We start from the raw sequence: 25,987 nt of genomic DNA on the forward strand, positions 1-25,987 counted from the left end.
CCAGAAATCCTACTATAGAATCTAAGCTCCTTGGAGTCTGTGATTTGGGCTTGTGACATTTCTCCCAAAGTCAGTGTTCAAGAATCAGCTCTTTGTCTGCGGCATAGGAAGTTAACAATAGGTCACATAATAGGACTCCCACTCCCTCTGACATTTCTTCTAGCTTGTAGCAAAGATAGAACTTAAATGAAGGCATGAGATATCTCCACCCTTTAATTGAATACCATCTATTTTGGTGTAGGAAGACGTTTCTGTAAGAGGAAGATGCCCTCTAGGAGCTCCACAAGGGTGGAGTATGGTTGGAAAAGTAAAGAGGGAATGTCAGGTCTGTTTCCATGGGAGAGAGAAGGGCTTAAAACTCCATTGGAGCACAATATTGTGACTGTACTCATGCCACAAAGTGTGCTTTAAAATGGTTACTTTTACATTGCGTTCATTTCACTTCAAATAAAATGTATTTATCTCTAAAATGAACAAAGAAAACCACTGAATAGGGAGCCCTTCTGCCAATCAAAATTCTCTGAGGAGGAAAAATAGATCCATGAGCAAGCCTGGGTTATCTGCTGCCTTTCACTTTCCTGTTTTTCTTCATTGTCTGTAAAAATGTTGATATTGCTATTATTATTGTGTCCACCAGTTTGGTAGACTAAGAACTTGAACTTCTTACTCAAAAGAAAGGTGGATTTGTGTTTGCGTAGTGGTCTAAACTCCTTTCACTAATGTAGCACAAGTTTCCTGATTCTTCCAACTAGTGTAATTTGGTATAGCGAAATTGCCATCTTAAAACTCCAGTTTATAACAGCTGTCTTTTGTCATATGGATAGTAACTGCTTTCTTTTAAGCTGAGCCTGGAGACCATATAATTGTATAATTAAGGGATTATAGAGTGCTTCCTTTAATCAAATACTTTAATCATATTTGGATTTGAATCTCAGCTCTAACTAATAGTAAGAACATTAAAATACAGGACATTTTCCCACTTCCTCTTTTTTTGGTGGGTAATGGGGATTGAACCCAGGGATTCCCTACCACTTACCTACATCCTGAACCTTTTTTTTTTTTTTTTTTTTTTTTTTAAGTTTGTGGTCCTCTTGACTCACCCTCCTGAGTTGCTGGAGTGACAGACAAGCACCATTGCACCCAGCTTCTCATAGAATTTTTAAAAATTGAGATACAATTTATATACCACAAAATCATTCTTTACATAGTATAATGCAGTTCTTTTTAGTATATTTTTAGCATCATGCTAGCAACATCACAATCTAATTCGAAAATTTTCATGCCACAAACAAGCTTATTAACAGTACTCCCCACTTTCCTCCCCCAGACATTAATGACTACCAGTATATTTTCTGCCTGTTTATTTACCTTTTCTGACATTTCATATAAATGAAGGTATACTACATGGAATATTTTCCTTTGCATCTGACTGCTTGGCCTCAGAATGTTTTCAACCTCTATCTATTTGATACCATGTATTAGTACTTCATTTTTTATGACTGAATAATACTCCATTGTATGAATATGCTGGATCATTACTTGGTTTTACAGTACCAGAGAATGAACCCAGGACATTGCACATGCTAGCTAGGCAAGAACGCTACCAATGAACTATATCCCATGCCTTGCCGAATTGCTTTCATCCATTAATTTGTTGTGGACACTTGGGTTGTTTATATTTTTTGACTATTATTTAATGCAACCATCAACATTCATGTACAAGTTTTTATGTGAATTAAGTTTTTATTTCTCTTGGGTATACTCATGGAGGTAGAATTGCTGGGTCACATTGCACCTGAATATTTTAAACCTTTTGCCAAACTCCTTTCTAAAAAGAATTTACATTTTAAAGTATATTTTCACCGCATCATGAAGGTTCTCGTCTCTTCATATCTTCACCAATAGCTGTTCTTAACTGTTTTTCTTTTAATTATAGTCATCCTAGTTAGTATGAAGTGGTATCTCATTATGGGTTTGATTGGTATTTCCATGATGGCTAATAATGACTAGTTATGTGCTTTTGGCCATTTGTGTATCTTCTTTGCAGAAATGTATATTCAAACACTTGATCTGATGGAGGACAGGGAGTGTAATGGGAGATACTGGAGAGTTGAATTGATTAAATTATGTTATATGCATATAGAAATATGCCACAACTCTGTGCAATTATCATGCATCATTATGAAAACTAAAAAAAAAAATACTTTGTCTATTTGAGTGCTAGTCTCTTATCAAATAAATGATTTGCAAATATTTTCTCCCATTAGGTGAGTCACATTTTCAGTGTCTGGATAGCATCTTGTGAAGGGATAGTTATTAATTTTGATGAAGCCCAAATTATCTTTTTCCTTTATTTTTTTGTCTTTTACTATCATATGTAAGAGACCATGGTCTAATCCAAGGTGATGGATATCTACACCTATATTTTCTCCTCAGAGTTTTGTAGTATAAGCTGCTTCATTTTGGTTTAATTTTTTTCATATGGTATGAGCTAGTGGGCCTGCCTTCCTTTGCATGTGGATATCTGGTTGTCCCAGCAATATTTGTTGAAAATGTTATTTTTTCCTTGTTGAATTATCCGTGCACGCTCATAAAAAATAACTGACCCTAGATGTATGGGTATACATCTACACCCTTCATTCCATTCCATTGATTTATGTGTTCTTATTGCCAGTAGTACATCATATTATCTTGATTATTGACCCTTAGGAGTAATTTTGAAGTCAGGAAGTATGAGTCCTCCAACTTTGAGCTTATATAGCAAGGATCTTTGTTTTTTCTTTTCTTTTTTTTTTTTTGGGTGGGGGTGGGGGGCTAGTCTTGATCCCATAAATTTTCCTATGATCTTTAGAATGAGTTTGTCAAATTCCCTTTTAAAAACTCAGAATTTGATAACTATTGCCTTGAATCTGTAGATCAGTTTCAGGAATATTATCATCTTAACAATACTGTCTTCCAGTCCATTATCAGAGACTTTCTTTGCATTTATTTAGGCCTCCTTTCTTTCAGTAACATTTTGTAATTTTCTTTGCACCATACTATGGACTTCTTTTGTTGATTTTACTTCTATTTATTCCTTCTGATGCTGTTATAGATGTCTTTCTTTAGTTTCATTTTTAGTTTGTTCATTGCTTGTTTAAAAAAATACAATTGATTTTTGCATATCACTAATGTATCTTGCAATGTTACTGAATTAATTATTAGCTTTGGTAGAAGTTTCATGTATTCTTTCAGATTTTCCATATAAGAGATAGTTTTGCTTCTTTCCATCCAATTTACGTGGTTCTTCTTTTTCTGTTCCAACGGACATTTTTTGCACTATCCTTGTTTTCCTTCTAGGGAAGAGGGAAAAAGTGGTGTTTAATTTAACAGAAGTAGACACCTCCTTTTCTGCTGCCCAGAATTTAACAGTTTAACATAAATTACCCATAGGAAGGGCAGGACAGATTACTGGGGTATGACCTAGTAGCTTCCACTGTATTTTGTGTGTGTGTGTTTGTTGTTAGTGTTGTTTGTTTTTCTTTCTTTCCTCTTAAAGTGCAGAACACATATAAGATGATGGGCCATGGAGACAGGTTCCGGGAGACTACATCATGGTCAAAAAGCTCCAAGACACAATGCAATCTGATTCACTTCACTTTTATTAATAACAAACACAATCTCAGGTCAGTACAACTAACTTCAGAGTTGATATTCCAAAAATTATTCTTCTGTTACAAATAACTACTCTACATTAAAAAGAAGAAAAACCCACCCAGGCAAGGAAAATGTATCCTGTGTATGTTTTCCTGGCAATGATTATGTATTCTCCAATTTTGTCTCACTAGTAATATACCATTTCTCTAATGGATGCATTCAGTCTCTTGAGAGAACTGTGTAGGCTAGTGATGGCATCCAGGACATATGTGCATGTCAACTTCATGCTTGACACTGCTACTATAAAAGTCTGCAGGGCTTGAGAATTTCTCTGCTCAGGATCCCAAAGGCTTAATAAAAAGTTTTAGTCAAATTGCCTAAGAGGTAAGTCAGTATTATTACTCCATTTGAACAACAGGAAAGGTGAGGCACATTAGAGTTAAGTGACTTGCCCAGTGCAATGATTTCAGTGTGTCCCTTAAAGTTCATGTATCAGAAACTTAATCCCTAATGTAGCAGATTCAGAGATGGGACTTCTGAATGGATTAATGACCTCATCTCATCAGTGGGTTTGTTATAAAAGCGAAACTCACATAGGAAGTCAGGAGAGCAGAGATAGGAGAGGCCCAGACCTTACCCACCAGCGTGACACCAGTTGCCTCACTTCATTTACCTTTCAAACTAGCCCATTTGAACTACATATTCAGAAACTACACTCAGGATATTAATAAACCAAGGAGAAAACTTTCTATTTTATGTGCTACCACCATTATTTCATTTAAAGAATAATAAATACATTCAAACCACTTCCGCCCTCCATCATATTTGAGCACTTAATGAAAACAGCCATAAATTTCCAAAACGAAGCCCAGAAGGGAATCTTGCAAAGCCCTGTGCTGATAACCCTCCAGGCAGGTTCCTGTTGATACTTGCCACTTCTAGTCTCTCCAGGGGTAAAGGACTGATCAGAGGGTATAAGGGCAGGTTCACCAGCAACATGTGTTAGAAAAGGGGTAAGGCACAGGAATCAGTTGTCAGCATATCCATGAGGTAAAGACCATTAGAGACTCACTCCTGCTAAGATCAGAGTTTCTCATTGTTGTGTCACTTGAATTGAGGCGTTGAAACTTAAGAAGTGTTCTTTGTACTGGCATACCTCTACATATTCACATATATGCTATAGTCCTCAGCATCCCATTTGTGTAGGCATATTGTTTGTACCAGTTCCATGGAATAGGACTAGAAGAGAAAGTTGAGTTTATTGTTCATATATCGTAAAATAGGCTTCTGATGATCTATAGAATAAAAATCATTCAATAGGCATTTCCAGGGTTAGGCACAGGTCAGCAGATCTTATTTATAGTGATCTTCCATGAAGTTCTTTTCTACTTTAATGCACAGCTCAAAGACAAGACTGCCTTAGTACACTCTGGCCCCTGTAGCTTCTATACAACTAACACAGGAAGGAAGGCCCTGTTCCCTCATACCACTAGGCCTCAACAGTTGACAGCATTTGGTATTGTACACTACCAGTCCTAAAGAGCAGAGCCAGGCTTCTGCACTGATGACTAAGGAACAGGGATAGGAGAGGTCTCAGGTTCTGAAAACATAGACAATGTTCCGCAAAATTCCTGGCATCGCAGATCCCACATCTTAGCCCAAGTTTTCCAGCACCTCCTGGCTGCACATCAGGGAATCCTTTCAATGTGAGGCACTTGGGAACTGCCCCTGCTTCTTGTGCTTCCCAGAAGACTAGGTTTCCTCCTCCTCCTTGTGAAGTATTGCACTGTTAGCCACATGCGCCAATTAGCCCAAGTTGCTTTGCTGAACACTCTCTGTTCTGACCCAGAGAAGACTGACAAGTCATCTTTTGCTGTGGCCAGCTCAGTGGAAAAATGTGAGCACTTGCCTTGGCTATGCCTCATGAAAAGAGATCCTCTCCAAGATAAGGATGTTTCTAAAGTGTCTTCCAGCCTTGCCTTGAGCAGTTAGGGCGAAGTACTCTAACAGGGGTGGAGACGAAGAAGATCTGGAGGTCACAGGAAAGTGTCAGTCAGCTCTACCTGCTGAAGAGACACAGAGCTGATGACAATGAGCATTGTGTCTGCAGGAGAGGAAGCTGCCTGGACAGCAAGTCCTCTCTGCCTTGAATACACATAGGAGGCTGACTGTCTAGAGAAAAGAAAATGCCAGGGAATAGAGAGTACTGGTAAGAGGAAGTGGACAGCTGGGGTAGAGCCAGGAATCCAGAATTAGGGTGGTTAAGAGATTCATTCCTACCTACCTCCCAGACAGTCCTGCATTTTAGACTGAATGGTCACAGAACGAGGAGTGAAGGGGCACAACACTGGGAGGAAGTCTAGTTTTCATTCAGTCCTAAGAAAAACTGGGACTAATGAATGAAGTTAATTTCAAACTTATTTCATCAGGATACCTAATAACTTACTGCATAACGCCTGACTCCCCTGGATCCTTTGGGAAGTGATCTCTTAGAGCTGCCTACAAGAGCCCCTCAACTTGTCCATCTCCTATCCAGCAGTGGAATGAATAGACAACCCGGAAAATTCTTTCTTTACTTCAAGTTTCTTTTTTAGAGGTAATACTCTAAGTGAAATATTTACATGCTTCACATAATGATTTTATGTTTACATATTGTTATGTTTGACCCAATTGTACCTTTAAAAATCCTTTCACTTTAGGGCATTGGGAAAGATATAGAATTTTTACAGCTATGAGAAGAGCAACAAATATCTGAAAGACAGTGCAGAAGAAAGATCAAAGTTGGATTAAAAAGTTCATGGAATCTGCAAAAGTATGAGCTGCTATAATTCTGTACTGAACACACCCAACCTGAAATCTAAGTGTCTAAAGTAAGACATCTTCTTGTTATTAACAAAAAATAAAGTCCTTTTCCAGGAGAGACCACTCTTACTACTACATGAATGCTTCTTTATTCTCAGTCATTGATTTGCTGTTGTTTTCTATCATCACCAAACTCCATAACTGAGTCAGGAGAAACAAGACAAATGCTGTGTGGAGGGGCTCAGTGTCTGTGCTAGGTAGGGCCTGATCCCTGCAAAAGCTTTCTCTTCCCGGTTTTCCCATCAACATCATCCCTAATGAATCAATCATACCCTGCATGCTCTCTCTGTCTCCTGAAGATCTACCTGCTTTATAGCTGTGTTCCAAGTCGAGCTCTTTTCTATTCTGTCTAGCAAAGCCTACACTGAAGCTAATTAGCAGAGGATGTCCCAGAAGGTTTTATTGTATCTCTAGCTTGAGTTACCTACCTTGAGTCTGAGGACAGATTCAGGAAAGAGTTATCTGGGGCAATGATCATTATGTTTAGACACCTGCAATTATGTCTGGACTTCGGAAAATGACACAGACCAGTGGTTGATCAGTGGTTTGTTTAGGAGGCTACGAAGAAGAGAAAGGAAGGTGCTAGAAACAAAACAAAGAACAACAGAAAGAGCAGAAATAAGCTTACCAACATAATATCATAATAGTTAAGTTGTTTGCTTTAAATACTTTTTTTTTTAGAATTTATTAATTATTTTTAAAAATGACATGTAAAAATGTATGTATTTATAGTGTACAACATGTTTGGAAGCATGTGTATTGAGGAATGTTTAAATCTAACTGATTAAAATGTGGACCACCTAAAAAAGTTATCAAAGCTTCTGCATTTTAAAAGAATACTGTACTGCAATGGGTTAAGGTCATCAGCTTTAGCATCTGGTAACATTTCTCAGTAGTTATTAACAGAACATTAAAACTCTGCCCAGGTATCTTTAGAAATGAAATCTGGACAACCCCAAACTCAGGCACTCTTGTAGCTTCCATCTCCAGTTCTTTTAACCCTGGCCAAGATGGCAGCCTTAGATACTTTCTTCCGGTCATAAGCCAGACCCAGGGCAGCCATGCAGTCGATGAAGAACGTGGTGAAGTTGATGTGCCAGCGGTACTCACTGGCCGAGTAGTCATAGGGGAAGGAGTGGTGGTAGTTGTGAAAGCCCTCGCCTGGAACAAAACCAAGGAGAGAAGTTAGGAGCTTGGCAGATGGCTGTTTGCCACATCTTTCCATATCTCTTGCATAGCAGAGAACCATAAACTTTGGAGAAACCCACTGATAATTAGACAAGTGGATGAACCCTATGTCTTCTACTCTGAAGCAAATGGGAAGCCCTCAGACTAAAACAATGAGTCAAGAGGGCCTGGTCACCCATGGTTTCCTTTGTGAGAAGAAGTTTCCTTTGAGAGATAAGAGAAGAAGTTGCTGGGAAAGGATTTTACATTGGAAAATACAGAGCTTCAGTAAATGCTGGCTTGAAACCCCTGAGCTCTTTGCTTTTGTGCATGTGTTAGGGTGGGAAGGGTTGGGTCCAGATGAAGAATCTTGGCTGTACTTCTTAAAAAGATGAGTGAAAAACAACCCCCACCCTGCACTAATGGTCCCTGTAAAGGTGGAAGGTTCTAATAGAATGATGGCAACAGAGTAAACCAGAAGAAAGGAGACCCAGCCAGGGTCAGGTATTCTCCCTGCCACTGCCCAGTCAGTGGGCTACTCTGGCTCCTAGTTCTCTGAGTCTTAGTCCTGTGTTGTGATAGGTACTGATAAAACAGAACCACTCTGAAAACACTTGAGAGATCCTCTTAACTTCTGAGATTCTGAAAACTCTTGGGATGAGCACTTCACTGTGCTGGAATGGAAAATAAAGAAATTTGGAATCCAGGGCAATTTCTGTAATTGGTACAATTTGGCAACTCTTGGCAGGATTCTTCTTTCTCAGTAGTGTCTAACACTAATAATACTAGTCCTTATCAGTTCTGGGTAAAGAACAGCCATGATAAGAGAGGTTGTTGAATGCTTTGTAGGTTAAAACCTACCGTAATGATAAGAATAGCAAGCAAGCGAAGGAAGTTCTGCCAAGCAATTGACTCCCACCAGGGCATCTCAAGGTACCTATCCCTCTGTATCCAGGCTGTCCATGGTACACTGGTACAAGGGGGTGGGCATAATGCCAAGGCTAAGGGTGACCCGGATTGCCACTTCCACCCGTGGCTCCACAGCAAGACTCTGAGTGAGCACTCACCCACCACGCCTGTAGTTATCAGATTTAAAATGGAATCAGACACACATATAGACAAGGGATGGAAAAGGGGGAGGGGTCAAGGGGACAACTGGGGCAAAAAGAAAGCTGAAGAAAGGCTCTAGGGGAAGGTCGGCTTTGTCTGAGAGGATGACATGTGACTGTCGGGGAGGTAAGTCAAGGCCAACAAGATTGGAATAGCAGGAAAGAGGTGGAGGAGAGTAAAGGGTGAGGGGACAGGGACAAAAGAACAGGTTTGCAGAAGCAAATGACAAATGGGAAAAAGTAGGATGTTGGAAACTAGTTTGAACTGAGGGTCACAAAGAAGCTGGAGATGTGGAAGTTCACTAGAGTTCCATTTACAATGCAGGACACATCTCAGTCTAGACTATTCCATTTCTATGAAAATCTCAGATTTGTAGAGTGTATAGGTGATTTATTTTAAAGATGGGTCCAAGTAAGAACAGGCTAGAAGTTTCCTGAAAGAAGCAGTAAGATGTATGGAAGTTGAAAAGAGATAGGGTGATGATTTTATAACAAAGATAGTAAATATGACCTGGGTTGAGAGTATACAGGAAGAAATTCATGAGGAAAAATGAACTTAGACATGTGAGCAGGATGGCCACCAAGGTGCTACTGGGCAAGGAACAGCTCTGATCAATGAGAAGAAAGGGGCACAGATTCTGCACAAGGAAAACCAACTTGAGGTCTTAGTCAAAGTCCATATTATACAAACAGAGAAACAAGATGTATCCCATTTGTTTACAATAAAAAATGAATTTTTAAAAAAGTCCACATTAATTTGGAAAAAAGGACAGTAAACAGTAAAGACTGATGGAAGAACTCTTTTTTCCCCCTTAATCTGGCAATTGGGAATGGAACTACAGAGACAAATAAATTCAAGAGCAGTCAACATTGGATCAAGAAGCAGGAACTTTTGATGAAGTTTATCTGCCCTATCAGAGGATTCCCTAAGCAACTTCAGGGAAATTCAATAGAAGATGAACAACAAAGGATAAGAGAAGATAGGGTGATAGGTGGGGGGTAAGGGCCACCAATAGTTGTGCTGATGCCCCTCATACTGGTATCACTAAACAATAAGGCATAGCCCACACAGTAAAGTGTGGCACATCCAAATACTGTAGGAAAATTTTAAAAACACTATAACTGTGGCATATGGGAAGTTTATTAGACCAAATTATACTTGTTCTACATTTCATATAGCATATTTAAATATAAAGCACTAGGCTTACAAGCCATGAAGGTGACTTTATTTTTCTACCAAGCATTTTCCATACCAAAGACGACAGACTTGCTCAGAAGTGCCTAGAAAAAGGAAAACTCAAACTCATTTCAGGTAGCGTTTAGGGACTGTTTTACAACTTTAAATCAAAAGTAGTATTATTTTTGTTGCCTGATTCTCATAAAAGTTTTCCAAAATACTGCCCCCACCCCAGTTTTTTAATGAAAAAAATCTGAGTTACAAAGGTGTTATAAAAGCCAGACATGGTGGTGCATACCTATAATCCCAGAGACTTGGGAGGCTGAGACATAAGGATAACAAGTTTGAGGCCAACCTCAGCAATAGAATAAAAATAAAAAGGTAGAGCACTCTTGGGTTCAATTCCCAATATGGGGGAGGGGGTGAAGTGGCTATAAAAGCAGATTATTCAGGTTTGTCTGACTCCTAGTCAAATACCCTAATCAGTAGACCATTGAATGTGGTTATGTTAGGCACTGGTGACTTACCTACAGCTCCCAGGGAAACCAGGACATTCTCCCCAGAGTTAACATTCTTGTCATAAGGGCGATTTCCATAGAGGTGGGCAGCACTGTTCACCAGCCAGGTGGCATTGACCACTATGGTGTACCGTAGGAAAGTACCAACAAACAAGCTATGTAGAAAGGTTTCACCCCAACAAACCCAGGGCACCAATGTGGGGAGGATGAAGCACATCATCAGGACAGCTGGCTTGTAGTACCTACATTGAGAGAGCACACACTGAGTTTTCAGAGAGAGAACTCTCACACCTGCCTGGACTGTCCACTCTCACTGGGCTGAGCTGTCATTCCTCCAAACCATGAGAACAGGGTGGCAAAAGCCAGCATAAGGGAATGGGGTGCAAATGCATTTGAGCATTTAATATTATCTCAGTCTTTAGATGAGATAATGTGAATACTTTAAATGACTTTTCTAGGACCACTCCACTAGCAAGTGGAGTAAGAATTGGATTACCTCTCTCCTGATATGAAGTTCCTTCATTTTTCAATGAGACCATAAAGCTATGTTGGTCAAACAGGTGAAGGTCAAATCCTGAACTCATCAGTCAAGTTCTGCTGCCTGTGCTGTTGTCCATCTGCCTTAGGGCTCTTTAGCTTGCCATCAGGACCTTTGGCACACAGTCCACATTAGGGGCTTTATCTCCGTTTGCTGCTACCACTGCCTAACTCATTGTTCTGCTTTTCCCTCAGGAGGCACACTGAGTGTCCTTGACCACCTGCAGGGTTCTGTCCCACCAGAGGCCCTGTCCCACACTCTACTCCCATGAAAACCAGGCTATTGACATTTCAAGGGGATGGATCCACTACCTCCCTTCAGCAGTCACATCTTTGACTTGTATGTCACTGACATTCCCTGCCCCCAACTCCTTCCTATTGCTGGCACTGCATCCCCAGCATGGTCCCCACCTCCTGTCTAACCTGTGTGCCCACCTCTCATCTCTCTGGGTCAGTGGTTACTTTCATCTGCCCAAGAGCATCCTCTCTGAAGCACACCTCTGACTGTGTCACATTGCTGCTGAGGAAACAATTCTGTGTTGTCTGAATAAAATCCTAAGTTGGTGTCTAGTATTCCACAGGAGCTGCACCAGTCTCTGCAGTCCTGTTTCCTGCCCTGCCCTACACCTTAGGCAGAGGAATGCCCTTCGTATGACATGCTTGAGGCTTTGGCCCATTCTGTTCTCTTTGCACTGCCCCTGCTCACACATACTTGTGAAGGTCTCTTTCCATGGGTGGATTCTGATGCTACTTCATTCATAACCCCCTTTCTCATGTCCACACTGAGCAAGCTCCCTCATGTCATACCTCTCCGAGGGCAGACCACAAGCTGCCTCGTACCATGGTGGTTTGGGTACCGGCCTGATCCCTCCACCCCCACAGACTGCAAACTCCTAGAAGAGAAGGATCTAATACCTTCACTTTTTGCACAGTGCAGCCTTGCGTTTGCAAGGTAAGCACTCTACCAGCTGAGCTACATCCCCAGCCCCAACTACCTTCATTTTTGTGTCCATGACTATTCCAGTCAGTGAAGATTTGTTGCATTTAATTGGTTTCATTAAGATAGCTTAGAGATAAAGGCTATAAGTGATTTTGAACTTACAAAACCAGTATATTCTCAGCTTTTATCTTATAAGAGAAAAGGTTGGGTCCCCAAATCCCAGGGCCACATCCCAAGCCCCATCCTCCCTTCACTCACCTCCTCTGGAACATCACCAGCTTCTCGGCTCTTAGGTCAGACAGGTCCAGCGTTCCGCCCTTCTCTTTGACAGCTGGGTGTTTGCGCACAAGCAGCCAACCCACGTGAGAGAAGAAGAAGCCTCGGCGGGAATTGTGAGGGTCGGCATCTGTTTCTGAGAACTTGTGGTGGGCGCGGTGATCTCGGGCCCACTCATAAACATCGTTCTGGAGGGACAGAGAAGAGGAACACAGGCCTGAGGAGAGATGCCCTCCTGGGAGAAGTTCAATGCCCAGATGTCTGCAAATGACCATAGTTCTCAGCCTAACCTCACACAGTCCTCAAGAGTCTGGCTCCAATGGAGGCATGGGGGGGGGGGGGGGGGCGGAGCCTGTCCTCTCCTGCATACTTACCCTGAAGCCTGTGCAGAAAAGCAACTGACAGTCCCAGACCACAGGAACAGCACTGCTGCCCGCTGAAGGTTATATGGTGGAGAGAATGCAGGTAAATCATAATGCTCATTTCCTTAGGAAAGAACATTGTAATTCTTCTTTCGTGGAATGAGGGACAAGGTCCTCAAAGGGTGCCCAAGCCAGGGGCATGGAGAGGTATGAAGCAGGTGGCCTCAGGTTCTACTCTGTGGATAAAGTTCTGGAGAGCTCTGTCCTGATGCTTGTCCGACCTAAGGGCAGCATGAAACTCATGATCATGACTGCATTCCCAGAGATCTTCTGGCTTGTCTGGGACTCTTCCCTTCTCTTCCAGAATGTACTTAATTCTCCTTCCCTTGACCCCAAAAGTGCCATCAGGTATAGGGTGCTAGGGCAAAGATGATTATGCAGATATGGCCAAGACAGAGGGGCCTAATACAGTTTTCTAGGGTCCTCTTATGACAAGCTAAGCCCCACACCACCAGCTATCCTGTGCCCTTGCTATAACTTAATAGCTTTAAGAGTCCCCTCTTCTCCATCCTGTTATAAACTTGAGCTACAAATGACCTTGAGGGTTGGCTCAGCTAGCAAGGCAGCTCCGGATGGACCAGAAGGTCAGTTCATCCAACCTCTCAATGACTCAGTTTCCTCATCTGCAAATAGGACCTACCTCCTAAGGTGTGTGAGGACTTAATGAGCTAATCTATGTCAAATGATTAGCACAGTCAGTGATATAGGGTTGCTTGCTCCTATTACCTGAAACAAATGAGTTCCTGAGTCAGTGAGACTAATTTCAATGAAATTGTAGCAGCATTTTAAGATAGTGTCCTTCAAGCATGAGTTTATTGTCCAGTGTATGCCCAGAAAACAAGGCTCAGTACCTGGCTTATGAGTTGTCTTCCTTTATTGATGGGCCACACTGTGTGAGAACACAGGGAATTCAGGGTGAACAATGACTCTATACCTTTGCAGTCTTATGTATTTACCCTCTTATTTCCCTTCTCAATGATTCTGAACTATTCCATGTTTGATAAATCTAAGCAGAGTCTCACTTGAGATGACTTCAGGAATTGGAAAGGTCAATGACTGTCCTGCTGGGGCTCCCTCTCCAGGCCCTGATCCCCTGCATTCCACCTCAGATCATGAACAGACTGAAAGCTGAGCAGCACCAGCTTCTCACCTGGAACGCCATGGTGTTGGCGATGATCAGGAAGAGCCGCAGGGGCAGCCGCGCTTTGTAAGTTCGGTGGCTCCACAGGCGATGAGCTCCTGCAGTGATGCCCAGGGCGCTGATTAAATAGTACATGTAGGCTGCCAGGACAAGATAACAGAGGAGTCACCAACAGGCAAGTCCGTAAAGGCATGTCGAAATACTCTCCTAATACCTCAGTCTGTGTGTTCTTCAGGCTTTGGGTGAAGATCTGCTTTCCCTGAACCACAGGGATGACTTGACGTCTAAGGTCTGTGACTTGACATCATAGTTGTTACTACTTGAGAAAATACCCTCATTTCCCAGCCTATCCATGTAGGAATGGAAACAAGGAATTAAGGAGGCAGGACAGCAAGAGAGGAATAGATCTTTCACCACTGTGCCACTGTCATTGTCTGGGTCCAGGGGCATAATTCAAGGTTCTATGTGTTTTGAACTGAACTGACCTTATCTAAAGTGTTCAGGGCCCCAAACTACTCCTACAAAGCTTAAAACCCATGAGCAAGAGTTTTCTAAAAATAGCAACCAAAGTAATCTTGGTGCTTATTAAACTGGAAAAGTCCAAATTTGTAGGAGATTCAGAGCTGTGGCGAACAGCTGGTGCCAAAGTTTTTTAATGTTGTACCAACAGTGCAGCACTACAAAAGTCAGCCCTGCACAGTTATATATGGTTCAAGCTTTATCATAGATGTTACCATTTTCATATTCACAGCACCTTGAGAGGGGTGTTACTGACACACGCACCTTGCCAGTGAGGAGATAGATGCTTTAGAGGATATCTGTTTATCAAGCATCACTTGGCTAGGAAAATTGAAGCCATGGTCTGAAGCTAAGCTTTGTGTCAACAAGAAGTTCTTGTTCTACCTTGACCCTCTAGATCTATGCTCAGTTCCCAGGTCTCTCCTTTGCAATGATGCTCTTTTAACCCAGACTCCCACAGTCAATGTTAATTCAAAACACAGCTGAGAAATATTCAAAGCTGGTAGAAAACACTAACATCATCCTGCCTCAGTTACCTTTAGTTGCCAGATATATTCTCTCATGGGAAAGGGGGGTGGGGAGCAAGGGGCTAGCCTTGGGAGAAACTGTTAACAATGTTTCATTCTGACCAGGCAGGTACAACAATGGATCTTCAGGGACCACAACATTTAGTTATGGTTGAAGATAGCCTATTGTAACAACTTGTTCTAGTTCTTCTACAGCCAGGGATAACAGTTTTCTAAACAGCCTCCTCCTCTCCCTCCCCTGCTTACTGTACCCTATCCTGTTCCTCCTTCAGGATTCCTGGAAGGTCCATACAGATAGTGACTGTCCGAGGAAAGTTGTGGCCACATTCCCTTTGCTCTGGGCTTGAGGACCCAGGTAACTTAGGCCCTCTGGCCATGTAGTAATTGAGATCTTCTTCCTTGATACAGTGTGTGACTCCACCTGCACTAGGACAAACCACAGTAGAGCCAGAGCCCTGCAACCACCAAAAAAAGACGTTGGCTTTGGCAAAGCAGCTGCACTCAGCCAACAGGCAAGGGAGCATGTAAGATTGGTTCATGGTGTAGATGGCTTTAAAAGCACAAGCCATCCCATCTTAACAGGGGAACTCTAACAGAAACCCAGGCATTCAGGTGCCTGGTCTCTTCATACCTGTTAGTCTGTCAAATAGAAGGCTCAGTGAGTTAGATTTGTTCTCCCTCCCAACCCCGACACCCTGGGAATGACAATGTCCACACTGATGGCTAAGTAGTATCTCATAGCTCTGCCCTGAGACATAGACTGCAGAGCCTTTGCCCCTCAGCCCTCAGTGTTGCCAGAGATGGGTCTTCAATCCTGCCTGAGGACTCTTCTACAGTCCTCAGAGAAAGAAGGCTCTTGAAATAGCTGGCTCAGGAGAAATTCTGGATGACCCACAGTGACCTAAAGAATTTTTCATTTTTAATCCTTACAAGGTAGTGTTGTCCTCACGTGGAACTCTTTCCATAAAGAGTTCTATTCTAAGAATGGAGATCAGCTCAGTTGCATTTTACTGTGGCATCTGGAGAATTTTCCAAGACAAAACTCAGGGGATCATACCTTACCACTTATAATACCTAAGAGCTCAGGTTGGGCAGTGGGGCACTGTCTAATACCTGCCAACGAACTCCCCTATACCACTACCCTCTCAAGATAACTGCCAGAAAAACAAACAAACAAACAAAAAACCCCCCAAAAACACCTGAGACTGCTCCAGAAAACCTCTGGTTGTCTTTTGGAGAGGGAGTCCTGACTCTCCCCTCTACTCCGAGAGCAGCAATTTTACCTCTAGGTCTCTAGAGCTTCCTATTCTCCCTTCCCAACTCAGCCTGAGGGGCAGAGATGAAACTGACTGCAAAGTGCATTCAAGGATCCAGTGGACAGGCCTGCTATTAGCCCTGAGGCATGGATCCCTGAAAGAACTGAGGAAAAGAACTGAGGTCAGGGATGAATTGGCAATTGGAGGCTGAGGCTGCTCAAGATTCTACCATCTGGTCTGGCTGCCCCTACCAAGGAAGAATGGGTAGGGACCAGGGAGGACTGATGTTAGAAGGTGCTGGGTTCTTGTCATTACCTGCCATCTGGAGAGAAGGGAAGGAGCTTGTGGAATGAGGAATGAAACATGAAACATTTCTGCAAACTCTGTCATTCTAAGAACATTTCTTTGACTAATGTTTGCTGTTCCCAGGAGACCTACCTGGAATAGACAGCAACACATCTATACAACTTGGGTCATACAGGGTCTTGTTATTCTACTCCTTTGACAAACAAGGTTGGTCTACCCAAAGGGTCAAGTCAAAATAGTTTTGTGGATAACCACCTTTGGTGTTCATTGTTTTTTTATGATCTCTCCTCCTAAACAGTTTCCTCTGGCTCTAGTCCCTGTCTGTATTCAACATGCAACCCATAAAACCAGGGTTCCCATGACTATCAGTTAGTGGTCTTGTGGGAGGCAGGGCAGGGAGAGGCTTTCAAATAAATGACTCAAACAGAAGCAGTGGGCTCTGAAACAGTAAACTCTCTTTCACTTATCTATAACTCGAAGCCCCCTTGCCTATGATCTCAATGCTTGCTTCCCATCAAGGGACTCAGACAACTGACTCTCCTGCGTCTTAATCCTACTAGGGTCTCTATTCCCAGCCCAGTCAGTCTCGAAGGCAATAGAAGACATATGACTGGCCAAACCTGAATAAAGAAGGGCGGCTGCTCAGAGGAGACACCACCTTATTAAAGAACAGTGAGAAACCTGAGGTATTAGTTCAGGACAAGGGACCCTGCTTACCCCAGAGCCAAGTGTAGAACTTGGAAGTGGGAACAAGTGTGACCCCATACAGGGCTCCCAAGTGCAGCAGACTCATGAGGATGATGTTTCTCCAGACATACTCAAGCTTGGGCCTGGGGCCCTCTGCATCCTGGTAGCTGGGGTCATATATGTCATCTTTTATTTCAGGGCGGATGTCTTCTTCTGAGTATGTAAGTGTCTTCTCCTCCTTGGGAGGTGCTGTGATGGTGGTGGTGGTGGTATAGGAGCTAGAGATCTGTAAGGAGACAGTGGAGACTGAGATTGCTTGTTGGCAGCAGGGGCACTTAACTCTCTAATGCACCTGGGGGGAGTGTGCAGTACAAACAGACCCTGCCCCAGTGTCCAGGATATGTGAGTGCTGTATGTACCCCAAGATGGAACAGGGGAGAAGTTTCCCCCCAAAAATGTGCAGATAGATTGAAAAGAAATCTTCAGGTGAAGGAGCAGGAGAGAAATACTCTCACCCCAGTACAAAAAAAAAAAAAAAAAGAAATTTCACAATCACGTTTTTCTTTAAAGTTTAAGAAAGGAAAAAAAAAAAAAAAGTTGGCAAATCTACCCTTCAAATTACTGTCCATACCCCCAATCAACCAATGCCTGCAGAACTCAGGAAAGGTGGCCCAGACCAGGAGCTCTTAACTGTCTTCCCACCAACCAGTAGCCTAAAGGACCATCAGTTCCGGCCAAGCCAGCCGTGGGGCGGAGGCCACTTCTGGGACGCTCACCTCCTGCAGCAAGTGGGCGGGCATCTGGATCTCGGGTGCTGGGATCACGCTCCCAGGGCTGAGGATGCGGAGCAAATTTGGCACCGCTGAGACTGAGGGTGGACTTCGGTTCAGGGACCCGCTTGTGCGGGAGGATCGGTGGAGCTGCGCTCGGAACACCTCTCTGCTGTTGCACGTGGATGGCTGTGCAGGCCCGACCCGCTGTGCGCGGAGCTCCCCGGGCTCGGAATTTAAGGGGTAGAGCTGACAGTGGGTGAGTGTGCCCGGTATTAACTCAGGCACCTTTTATTCTCTGTGAACAAGGGGCAAAGTACGCAGAGCTGCCTGGCTGAGGCAGCTCCGCGTAGAGATGAGCGCAGGAGATGAGAGGGGACAGAAAGACTAGCAGCAGGGACAAGAGCCACTGCGCAGGGATGCTGCAGACTCCTACACCGCGCCTCCCTAGTCCATGCCTCTGCGAAATGCTAATGAGGCGCCTATAAACTCTGGCCTGTCATTGGCCGAAGGGAATTTGGTGCCACCTCGTCCTGCGGTTACCATTGGCTGGGCGCAATCTGCTGTTGTCTCTGCCGACAGCTCTTAGGTCCCCTCCCCTCTTTTTCTCCTTTTTCTCCCTTGCTTCTCTTTTACCCGCTGCTGGACTTCTGCTTGGCATCCCAGATTTCTCTCTGGAAATGGGAGAGGACTTGGTCCGTAAGTGGGAATTGGTTACAAATCCAGTCATGGTCCTCCGCGCACGGAGAACGGTTGGCTATTGGGGAATTTGCACAGCGAGCACTGGGGAAATCACGGTGGCACCCACTATTCACATTTCCATCCTATCTTCCCATTCTCCCAGACGTGTGGGAGGGAAACTTGGTTTCCACCGAGCAGACCTGCAGAGAGTGCGGGTCAGCCCGCCTCCATCCTGAAGGAGCGCCTGGGCTAGGGCCACGGACTAACAATGGATCTGCCCCGCCCCCCAAGTCTAGTATGCTGACGGGAGACAGCGCAGCGCGCTCAATGCGCTTCTGCATTGGAGCTCTCTGCTCTGTCACCAGGCGTGCTCTACAGCGACTAGCCAGTGGGTAATCCCTTCCCTATGTCCTTGCCTCCAGAAGGTATGCAGGACAGTTCGGAGATACTTGTGATTGTAAAATCGTAATTTTGGAGTCTTCTGCATGGAAAAAGGCAGATGGCACACACTGGTGTTTTCACAGAGCAGGAAACCAAGGGATAAGAATAGCAATCGAATATTGAATAAACCTTGCAAATCAATTCACAAGTCTTTTTGTTTAACCCTCACTGCTACTCTGTGAGGTGTTACTGTAAGCTTCCATTTTTAAAGAAGAGAAAAGTGAGATATGAAGAGATGGATTAATTTAGCCATAGTAGTAGCAGCCCTTAAGTTGTAGAGTCAGGAGTTGAATATAGAAATGTGATACTGACTGAGTTCTGTGGCTCATGCTTGTTAGCCCAGCTACACTGGAGGCTGAGGCAGGAGAATTCCAAGTTTGAGGCCGGCCTGGGAACTCAGCAAGAACCAGTCTCAAAAAAAAAAAAAAAAAAAAAAAAAAGAAAAAAAAAAAGAAAGAAAGAATTAAATTAAAGGTGGGATGTGTAGTTCAGTAGTAGAGCACTTGCCTCCCATGTGTGAGGCCCTGAATTCAACTTCTAGTACCAGAATTATCAGTGGTAGTGGGAGGAGGAGGAGGAGGAGGAGGAGGAGAAGGAGGAGGAGAAAATGAAAATATGTTTTTGGCACACAAGCTCTTAACTTCTGCTCAGGACCCTCTTGCTCCAGAACCCTGCAGTGCTCTGACCTCACAGACCCTTCCATCAGGACACAATTTCTGGACCTGTCAAGCCCTACCAGGAGAGCTTGGAGTCATGCAGGCTCTACATTCACCCAGGTTGCTTCCATAACCAGGTCTCTCCTTTGCTATCCCATCCTCCTCTGGGAAGAAGAGGAGCTAAAGAGTTCTGTGCAATGACTGGTTTCTCAGGGGAAAAAAGGCACCTGGGATTGCCTGGGAGTAGGACAGAACTCTGCCCTCTGGTCTCAGGGGCAGGCCAACTCCCTGACCAGTGACCAGGCACCTCCATTCCATTCCTGGTTCCCTGGCCAGTGGGAAGGTGCTGAATGAGCCTAGGTGATCTCAGAAGTAGAAGCTCATGTGGTGATGGCTCAGAAGTGTCGTGTGGAATCTAAGTTCACCTGTGCTGCTCTTCTTCAGGTTCTCTCAGCAGTGTCGCCTCTGCTAAATTACTTTCCAATTGCAGGTTTACTCTGTCCTAGTCCAATGCAGACTGCTCAATGAACTACACAGACTGGGTGACTTTTTCAACAGAAATGAATTTCTCATGGTTCTGGGGACTAGAAGTCTCAATGGAAGCACCCGCAGATTTGTTCATGTTGTAGTGATGTTTACAAGGTAGACATAATCTTATATATTTATGTGAACTCAACAATGTAGAAAATATTATAGAAGGGAGAAAGAAAAAGAAGTTTTAGGCTGAGATCCTTATTCTGAAATTTACTGAGATTACCAGGTAACTTTGAACAATTTATTCTGTGTGCTTCAAATGTTCTCATCTGTAAAATGGAGATAATACTATTCATTTTGGAAGATTGCTTCAAATACATAATAATATATTAAGATAAGATTGGTGTGGTGGTATGCAGTTGATGTTGCAATTGCTACTGTTTCATTTCTGTTGACTTTTCAACAGAAATCTATTTCACTCAGTTCTGGAGGCTAGAAGTCTAGACTAAAGCCAACAGCTGCAGATTTGGTATCTGGTGAGAACCTGCCTTCTTGTTCATGTTTGGAGCTGCAAACTTGGAACTCCAATTTTAGTCTTCTTTTCACACAGAGGACTAGTGATTTGTTGATGAAACTCAGTCTTATGCCCAGAGTTCTTTCTTATGGACAAGAGATTTCCCATATCTTTCGTTAACACTCTGCAATAGGGAGGTGTGGTTACAGTGTAGTGTGTCCTGTTGTCTGTACTAGTTGGGGTGAAAAGAGTTAAGAAGGAATATGTAGAATACAGGAGGTGGGTTAAAATTTCCCCTTTCCTGGACTGTACATCTACTCAGGGTTCCTTTTGCTGGAATATGAAAGGGAACTTGTCCCAGGGGTTCTAGAGAACTTAGAGAAGGTTGGGTCATGTTTCCCTCCTCGAGACTCCTGTCTCTGGGCTGTTTGTCAGAGTTTAATAGAGCTAGTCAGCCTGAAGGAGCTGGTTGAGATGGCCATGTGTGAAAAGGGAGCACAAAGGCAGCAGAAATGGGGTCTCCTCCCAGTGTCTGCACTAGGATAACATGTGGCTAAAATTTACCTGGTGAAGAAATAGGATCAATTCACCAAGCGGGTTAACAGGCGTCCTGTTGAAGGCATGCTTTTGGTTCTGATGAGCCACAATGGTGTACTTTCATTCAAAGATTCCTTTCAAGTACTCTCCAGACTCAAAGATTTCATTCCATTCTGCTGGTTTCAGCTGCTGGGAACAGAACAGTGTGGGTGCAGGCAGCTCTGGACATGTCTCTCAGATGCAGTGTCAGCTGAGTCCTGGCTGAAGGTGACTACCTTACCATGAACTGCTATGTGAGTAGATAGCACACAAATGGATGGCATGAGAAGATAATTAAAATACCTTTATGCTTTAGAGAACAGTTTATGAAGTCCCGTACATTTTATTAATTTTATCCTAAAACAGACCTTCAGGTTCTCAGTATGTGTGTTATTATAAAAACTTTCCAGACAGGTCAACTTGTCTCAAAAGCAATCTGTCTAGAACCATTTCACTATTAAGTTGCTGAAATAGCAGTTCAACCTAAGAGTTGGATTCAAATTCAAGGCTCTGAGGTTTTACTGATGTGGTCAAGAGGCAACCTGAACCTCTGGTCTCCCCTGACACCTTTTGCCTGTTTTGACAGGAAAAGACAACTTCCTATAGATTCTAGAGGAAGTGGAGAAGTACCAGACACAAAATTATCAGGAGATTCCACTTGATTACATTTACAACTTCTTGAGTAAGGTTAGACATGTTAGACATCATCAGAATGCAGAGGACCTGCTGAGATTTCTCAAGTCACGTTGTATAACTTGTATCCTGGGGCAATGTGGGCAGATCCACACACTAGGGGAATGTTCAACTCTGAGCAAGGAAAAGCAACAGGATGTGTCCCAGCTAAGTGACCATGAATAAAGTCCAACACAGTCTTGAACTCTAAGATGGGGAGACTTGTCACATGATGAATCTCTCTGAATCCATTCAAACCTCCTCTGGTCATAGGCTTTCTTCAGAATTCAGAACTCCCCAAAGGGAAACTGAAATCATCTCCTGTTTCTTGGGACCACAATATTGACTTTCTGTTCCCAGCCCTTATTCAGAGATCCAGTTTTGCAAATCTGGGGTCCTGGTACCATTGTTCCAAAGATTATTGGGAGATAGGCATTAGGTCTCCTTTTCTTCCCACACAGCTGATCTAACAAGATGGTTGAGAATGAAGCAGTTCCTTATCCTATTTTCCCAAACAAAACCATCACTTTGAAGTACATCTGGTTGGCTGGTACATGGAGCCCGGGCACTGACCCAGCTAGGAAAGCTCACTGACTGTCCCGTAACTCAAGTCTAAGCAAGAAATTTACCTCCTGGGGTAGGAGATTCATGTGCCCAACCCAGGGATACAACAGCTGCTTTTTCAATCCTGTTTTAGAAGTTGCACACCAGCCATTATCTTTTTTATGGCTATGGAGGTGGGTAAGGGAGGGGATGTACCTGTCTCTACTCACTAGGAAACAGTTCAAGGGGAGACATCAAAAAAGCCTGAGAAACCGTTAGCTGAGCCTGGTAGGGAAGCAGCACTTCTCAATCTCCATCTCTTGTCTTGGTCTCCACCCCAATCCATGTCGGCCCTGTGAGGTGCTTTTAGTAGAAATCAGCTCAGACCCACAGTGGAGTTTGGCAGCTTCCCTCTTCCCTCAGCTCCTCTTACTACCCCTTCATCTCCTCTTCCACTGGGACTCAGGACATCCCTCCCCAGGCTCCATCTGCTCCCCCAGAATTCACCTCTTCACCATCCTTGCTTCTGCTCCTGCCTGTGCACTACCTTCCCCTTCCCCCTCTCTCCCCTCTTCAAACCCTGACTCTCAGTTCCCTCACAGCTCCTGTCTTGTCCCCTGAGACTTTCAGACAGACAGACAGACAGACAGACACACACACACACACACACACACACAGTGAGAGAGAGAGCCAATGACAGGATTGATAGTCATACTCATGTCCTGTCTTCCCTGCTTCCTCCCCCAGGTAGCCCCAGATTCCCTACCAAGGCAGGAGGCAGAACTGGGTGGGAACTGCTGCTCTTAAACTCCCTTTCCTTGGCCATCTGCTGGGTAGGACAGGCTATGCCTTGTTCCCTGCTTCTCCGAGTTACAGTGGTTACTTGGGATGTCAGGACCCTTTCTCCTTGCGCAGAAATTCTGTGGAAAGTCCAGAGAGGCACAGGAACTGAAAAAGATAGGGACAGGAGTTTGGGAAAACCTCACCCAAGGTGGCCTCCTCCCACACGGACACTGAGGATCTGCACCATCTCCAGCACGTCACCACCATAGCCTCAACACAAGAAACCAAAGACAGACCACAGAAGAAAGCTTATTTTGTGTAGACTGGATAAGATAAGCTTGAAGAGGGACAAGGGAGAGAAGGGGGATCATAGAGAAGCTGGACCACTAGACCTTTGAGGGGAAACCAAGCACCAGGACTCTCATTTCTAGCACCTGGTTCCTGGGAGCCGAAAGAAAAGCAGTTGTGCATCTCCTGGGCAGCAGTCTGTCCTGGATGGGCCCTAGTAACCTAGCTCAGACAGCCATGCTGGCCACATTCATGCTACGCTTTATCCAGGGACTTGGTGACCTAGAAACCAGGCTATTTGGAGTCTGATCTGGCTGCACAGATCAGGCCAAGTGGGGGGACCATCCATCTTCTCATATCAGCTGTGCAGCCCTTGAAGCCTCACAAAGAGCTTCCACACTAGGATCTCATCCCACCGGACAGCAATCCTGTAAGGGATAGATGTTATGATTTCCATTCCGAAGATTAGGAAAATGACCTTGTCATTACAAATAGTTTTGGAAAGATCAATCACTCAGAAGAGTTCCTGATGGGTGGACTTGATCCTATCCCAGCTATTGCTCAGCAGAGAAAGTGCTGGGATGAAGGATCTTCCTGCCTCTCTCTCTTGCTTGCCCCCACACCACCACCATGATATTGACCAAAGGGCTCCCAGCTCTTTGTCTTCTTGTATGGGGGGGATGGCTGTGGCCTTTTGTTGAGGGAGAAAACACTGAAGGTCTTTGTGTAGAAACAATGGCTGCTTGTTCTGAGAGACATATTGTTATCTCAAAGGTGCACCTCGGACTGGTCCTGTGTAGGAGAGTCTCTGAGCCAGGACAAGGTTAAATCTGATCACCATGGATGGGAGGAGGGCAGAGACCATTGACCTTTGGTGACTCCTGTCTGCCCATCAGTTAGTACCAAACAGAGGTTCTTTACTCATCGCTGGCTGTGAAGAAATGCCTGCCTCTGTTCACTATGTTTTCTTTCAATGGGTTTCAAACTGTTCACAGTTTGATAGAACCTTGCTGTAGAGAGCAGACCACTCCCTGCTCTGAGTTACTCCATGATGTATAAAACAATAGTTTTCAGGCTGTGCCTAACCCTGAGTTACTCCATTTTTATAAAGCAGTAATTTGCCATGAGTTACTCCATTTTGACTCCAAGTGCCAACTTAGACTGACTCTACACCTTGTTTGTACAAGTAAATAAATGCCTTCTGTTCAGTACACCCATAAGATGCGAATTGATAACTTATTTGCGCCAACTTATCAAACTAAATCAGTAGCTCCTTGACACATGGGAAACCCAAGTCATATTAAAAACACCACATAAAGAAGTTTATCAACCTCTCCAGACAAAACCCCCTCATCTAAGTCTCATAAAAGGAGAACCATCCTCCAAGACTGAAGATGATGATACACTGACCCTGTAACTTGGTCACTCATCTCGGGATTTTCCTTGTCCAGGAAAATCACAGAGACCAATCTCCAATTCTCTGTCCCTGGGCTTCTGCTCGGTGTGGTTTCTCCTGCCCATAAGGACTATCTATACATGGCTCACTACAAGTTGACATCTGAATTTAACACTTCAAACTGACATTGTGAAACTGCCATTCATTGCTGTTCTTTGGATCCTGGCCTTCAACTCTGCTGGACTGGTCTTTTAAAACCTCTATCTGATCACCTACAGCGACTCTGCATTCTTATCTGCTCTTTGCCTTTGCTCTTAGTGTAACAGTGGTCCACTTCACCTTTTGAATATAGCTCTGAGGCTTATATTAAAATGGGATGTGTTTTCCTTTTCCTCTTCTTCCTCCCCCCTGCCTCCCATCCCTAACCTGGGGTGATTACCTTGAGTTTTCTTCCACAGGAAGGAGATATCTGCCAGAGGATCTAGGACATCAATATTTCCCATCCTTTAAAATCTCCCTGTTCCTCCTGATGGAGAGAATCACAGCCTCTGGGACAGGAGTCCCCTGTGTTTCTCCTTCGCTAGCAAAGCAATAAAACTTCTTTTTCCTTTTTTTCAAAACCATGTCCTCATTATTGAATTGGCATCAGGGACAAGGACCAAGATTTTGGTCACAGCAGCACAGCATCCTATAACTCTGCAACCACTTTAATCCTTTCTAAGTGTTTCTTCAACATGTAGCATTGTGTGAAATATGATATATGGCTTAAGTGTCATAGATATTAGAAATAATGGAATAAAAGAACTTGTGATGGCAGAGTGAATTATAATCAATGAAAATGGTGTAACTTGTGAATTCATTGTTATTCAATAAATTCTGACATTGTGGAAACACAGAAACATGTTTGGTCTATGCTAATGGCATAGCTTGCTCATGGCAATTGCATTACCAGGAAAGGTTTAAGTGGGCTTGGAGATCAGGAAGAATTTTCTTTTATTTCTTTTATTTTTTTATTAAAATTTGTTTTCATACATGTATATAGGGTAATAATGTCTGTCTCACAATCTACCATCCTTCCCATCCCCACCACCCCACCCCATTCTCTCACTTCCC

At 43.7% G+C, this 25,987-nt stretch overlaps 2 protein-coding genes across 2 annotated transcripts in view; one reads left to right on the top strand and one right to left on the bottom strand.

Annotated features, from left to right (window-relative positions):
- PKD2L1 (polycystin 2 like 1, transient receptor potential cation channel) overlaps positions 1 to 25,987 on the top strand; it is a 261,390-nt gene that overhangs the window by 121,572 nt on the left and 113,831 nt on the right. The window lies entirely within an intron of this gene.
- LOC306659413 (acyl-CoA desaturase 1-like) lies at positions 3,624 to 18,292 on the bottom strand. The gene is made up of 6 exons (XM_079136916.1): positions 17,857 to 18,292; positions 17,111 to 17,366; positions 13,795 to 13,925; positions 12,205 to 12,410; positions 10,479 to 10,711; positions 3,624 to 7,659 (listed from the first exon to the last, which is right to left on the bottom strand). The coding sequence occupies exons 1-6, from the start codon at positions 17,878 to 17,880 to the stop codon at positions 7,460 to 7,462; spliced, it is 1,050 nt and encodes a 349-aa protein (XP_078993042.1). The 5' UTR covers positions 17,881 to 18,292; the 3' UTR covers positions 3,624 to 7,459.

Source organism: Sciurus vulgaris (genome assembly GCF_902686455.1).
Source record: "Sciurus vulgaris genome assembly, chromosome: 4".
In the NCBI taxonomy this organism is placed as follows: domain Eukaryota; kingdom Metazoa; phylum Chordata; class Mammalia; order Rodentia; family Sciuridae; genus Sciurus; species Sciurus vulgaris.

Coding starts and splice junctions, on each gene's coding strand:
- LOC306659413 (XM_079136916.1), bottom strand. CDS start 17,880: ATGCCCGCCCACTTGCTGCAGGAG. Junction 13,926..17,110: donor GTTCTACACTTGGCTCTGGG/GTAAGCAGGGTC, acceptor TTGTCCTGGCAG/CCTACATGTACTATTTAATC. Junction 7,660..10,478: donor GGTTTCCCTGGGAGCTGTAG/GTAAGTCACCAG, acceptor GTTTTGTTCCAG/GCGAGGGCTTTCACAACTAC.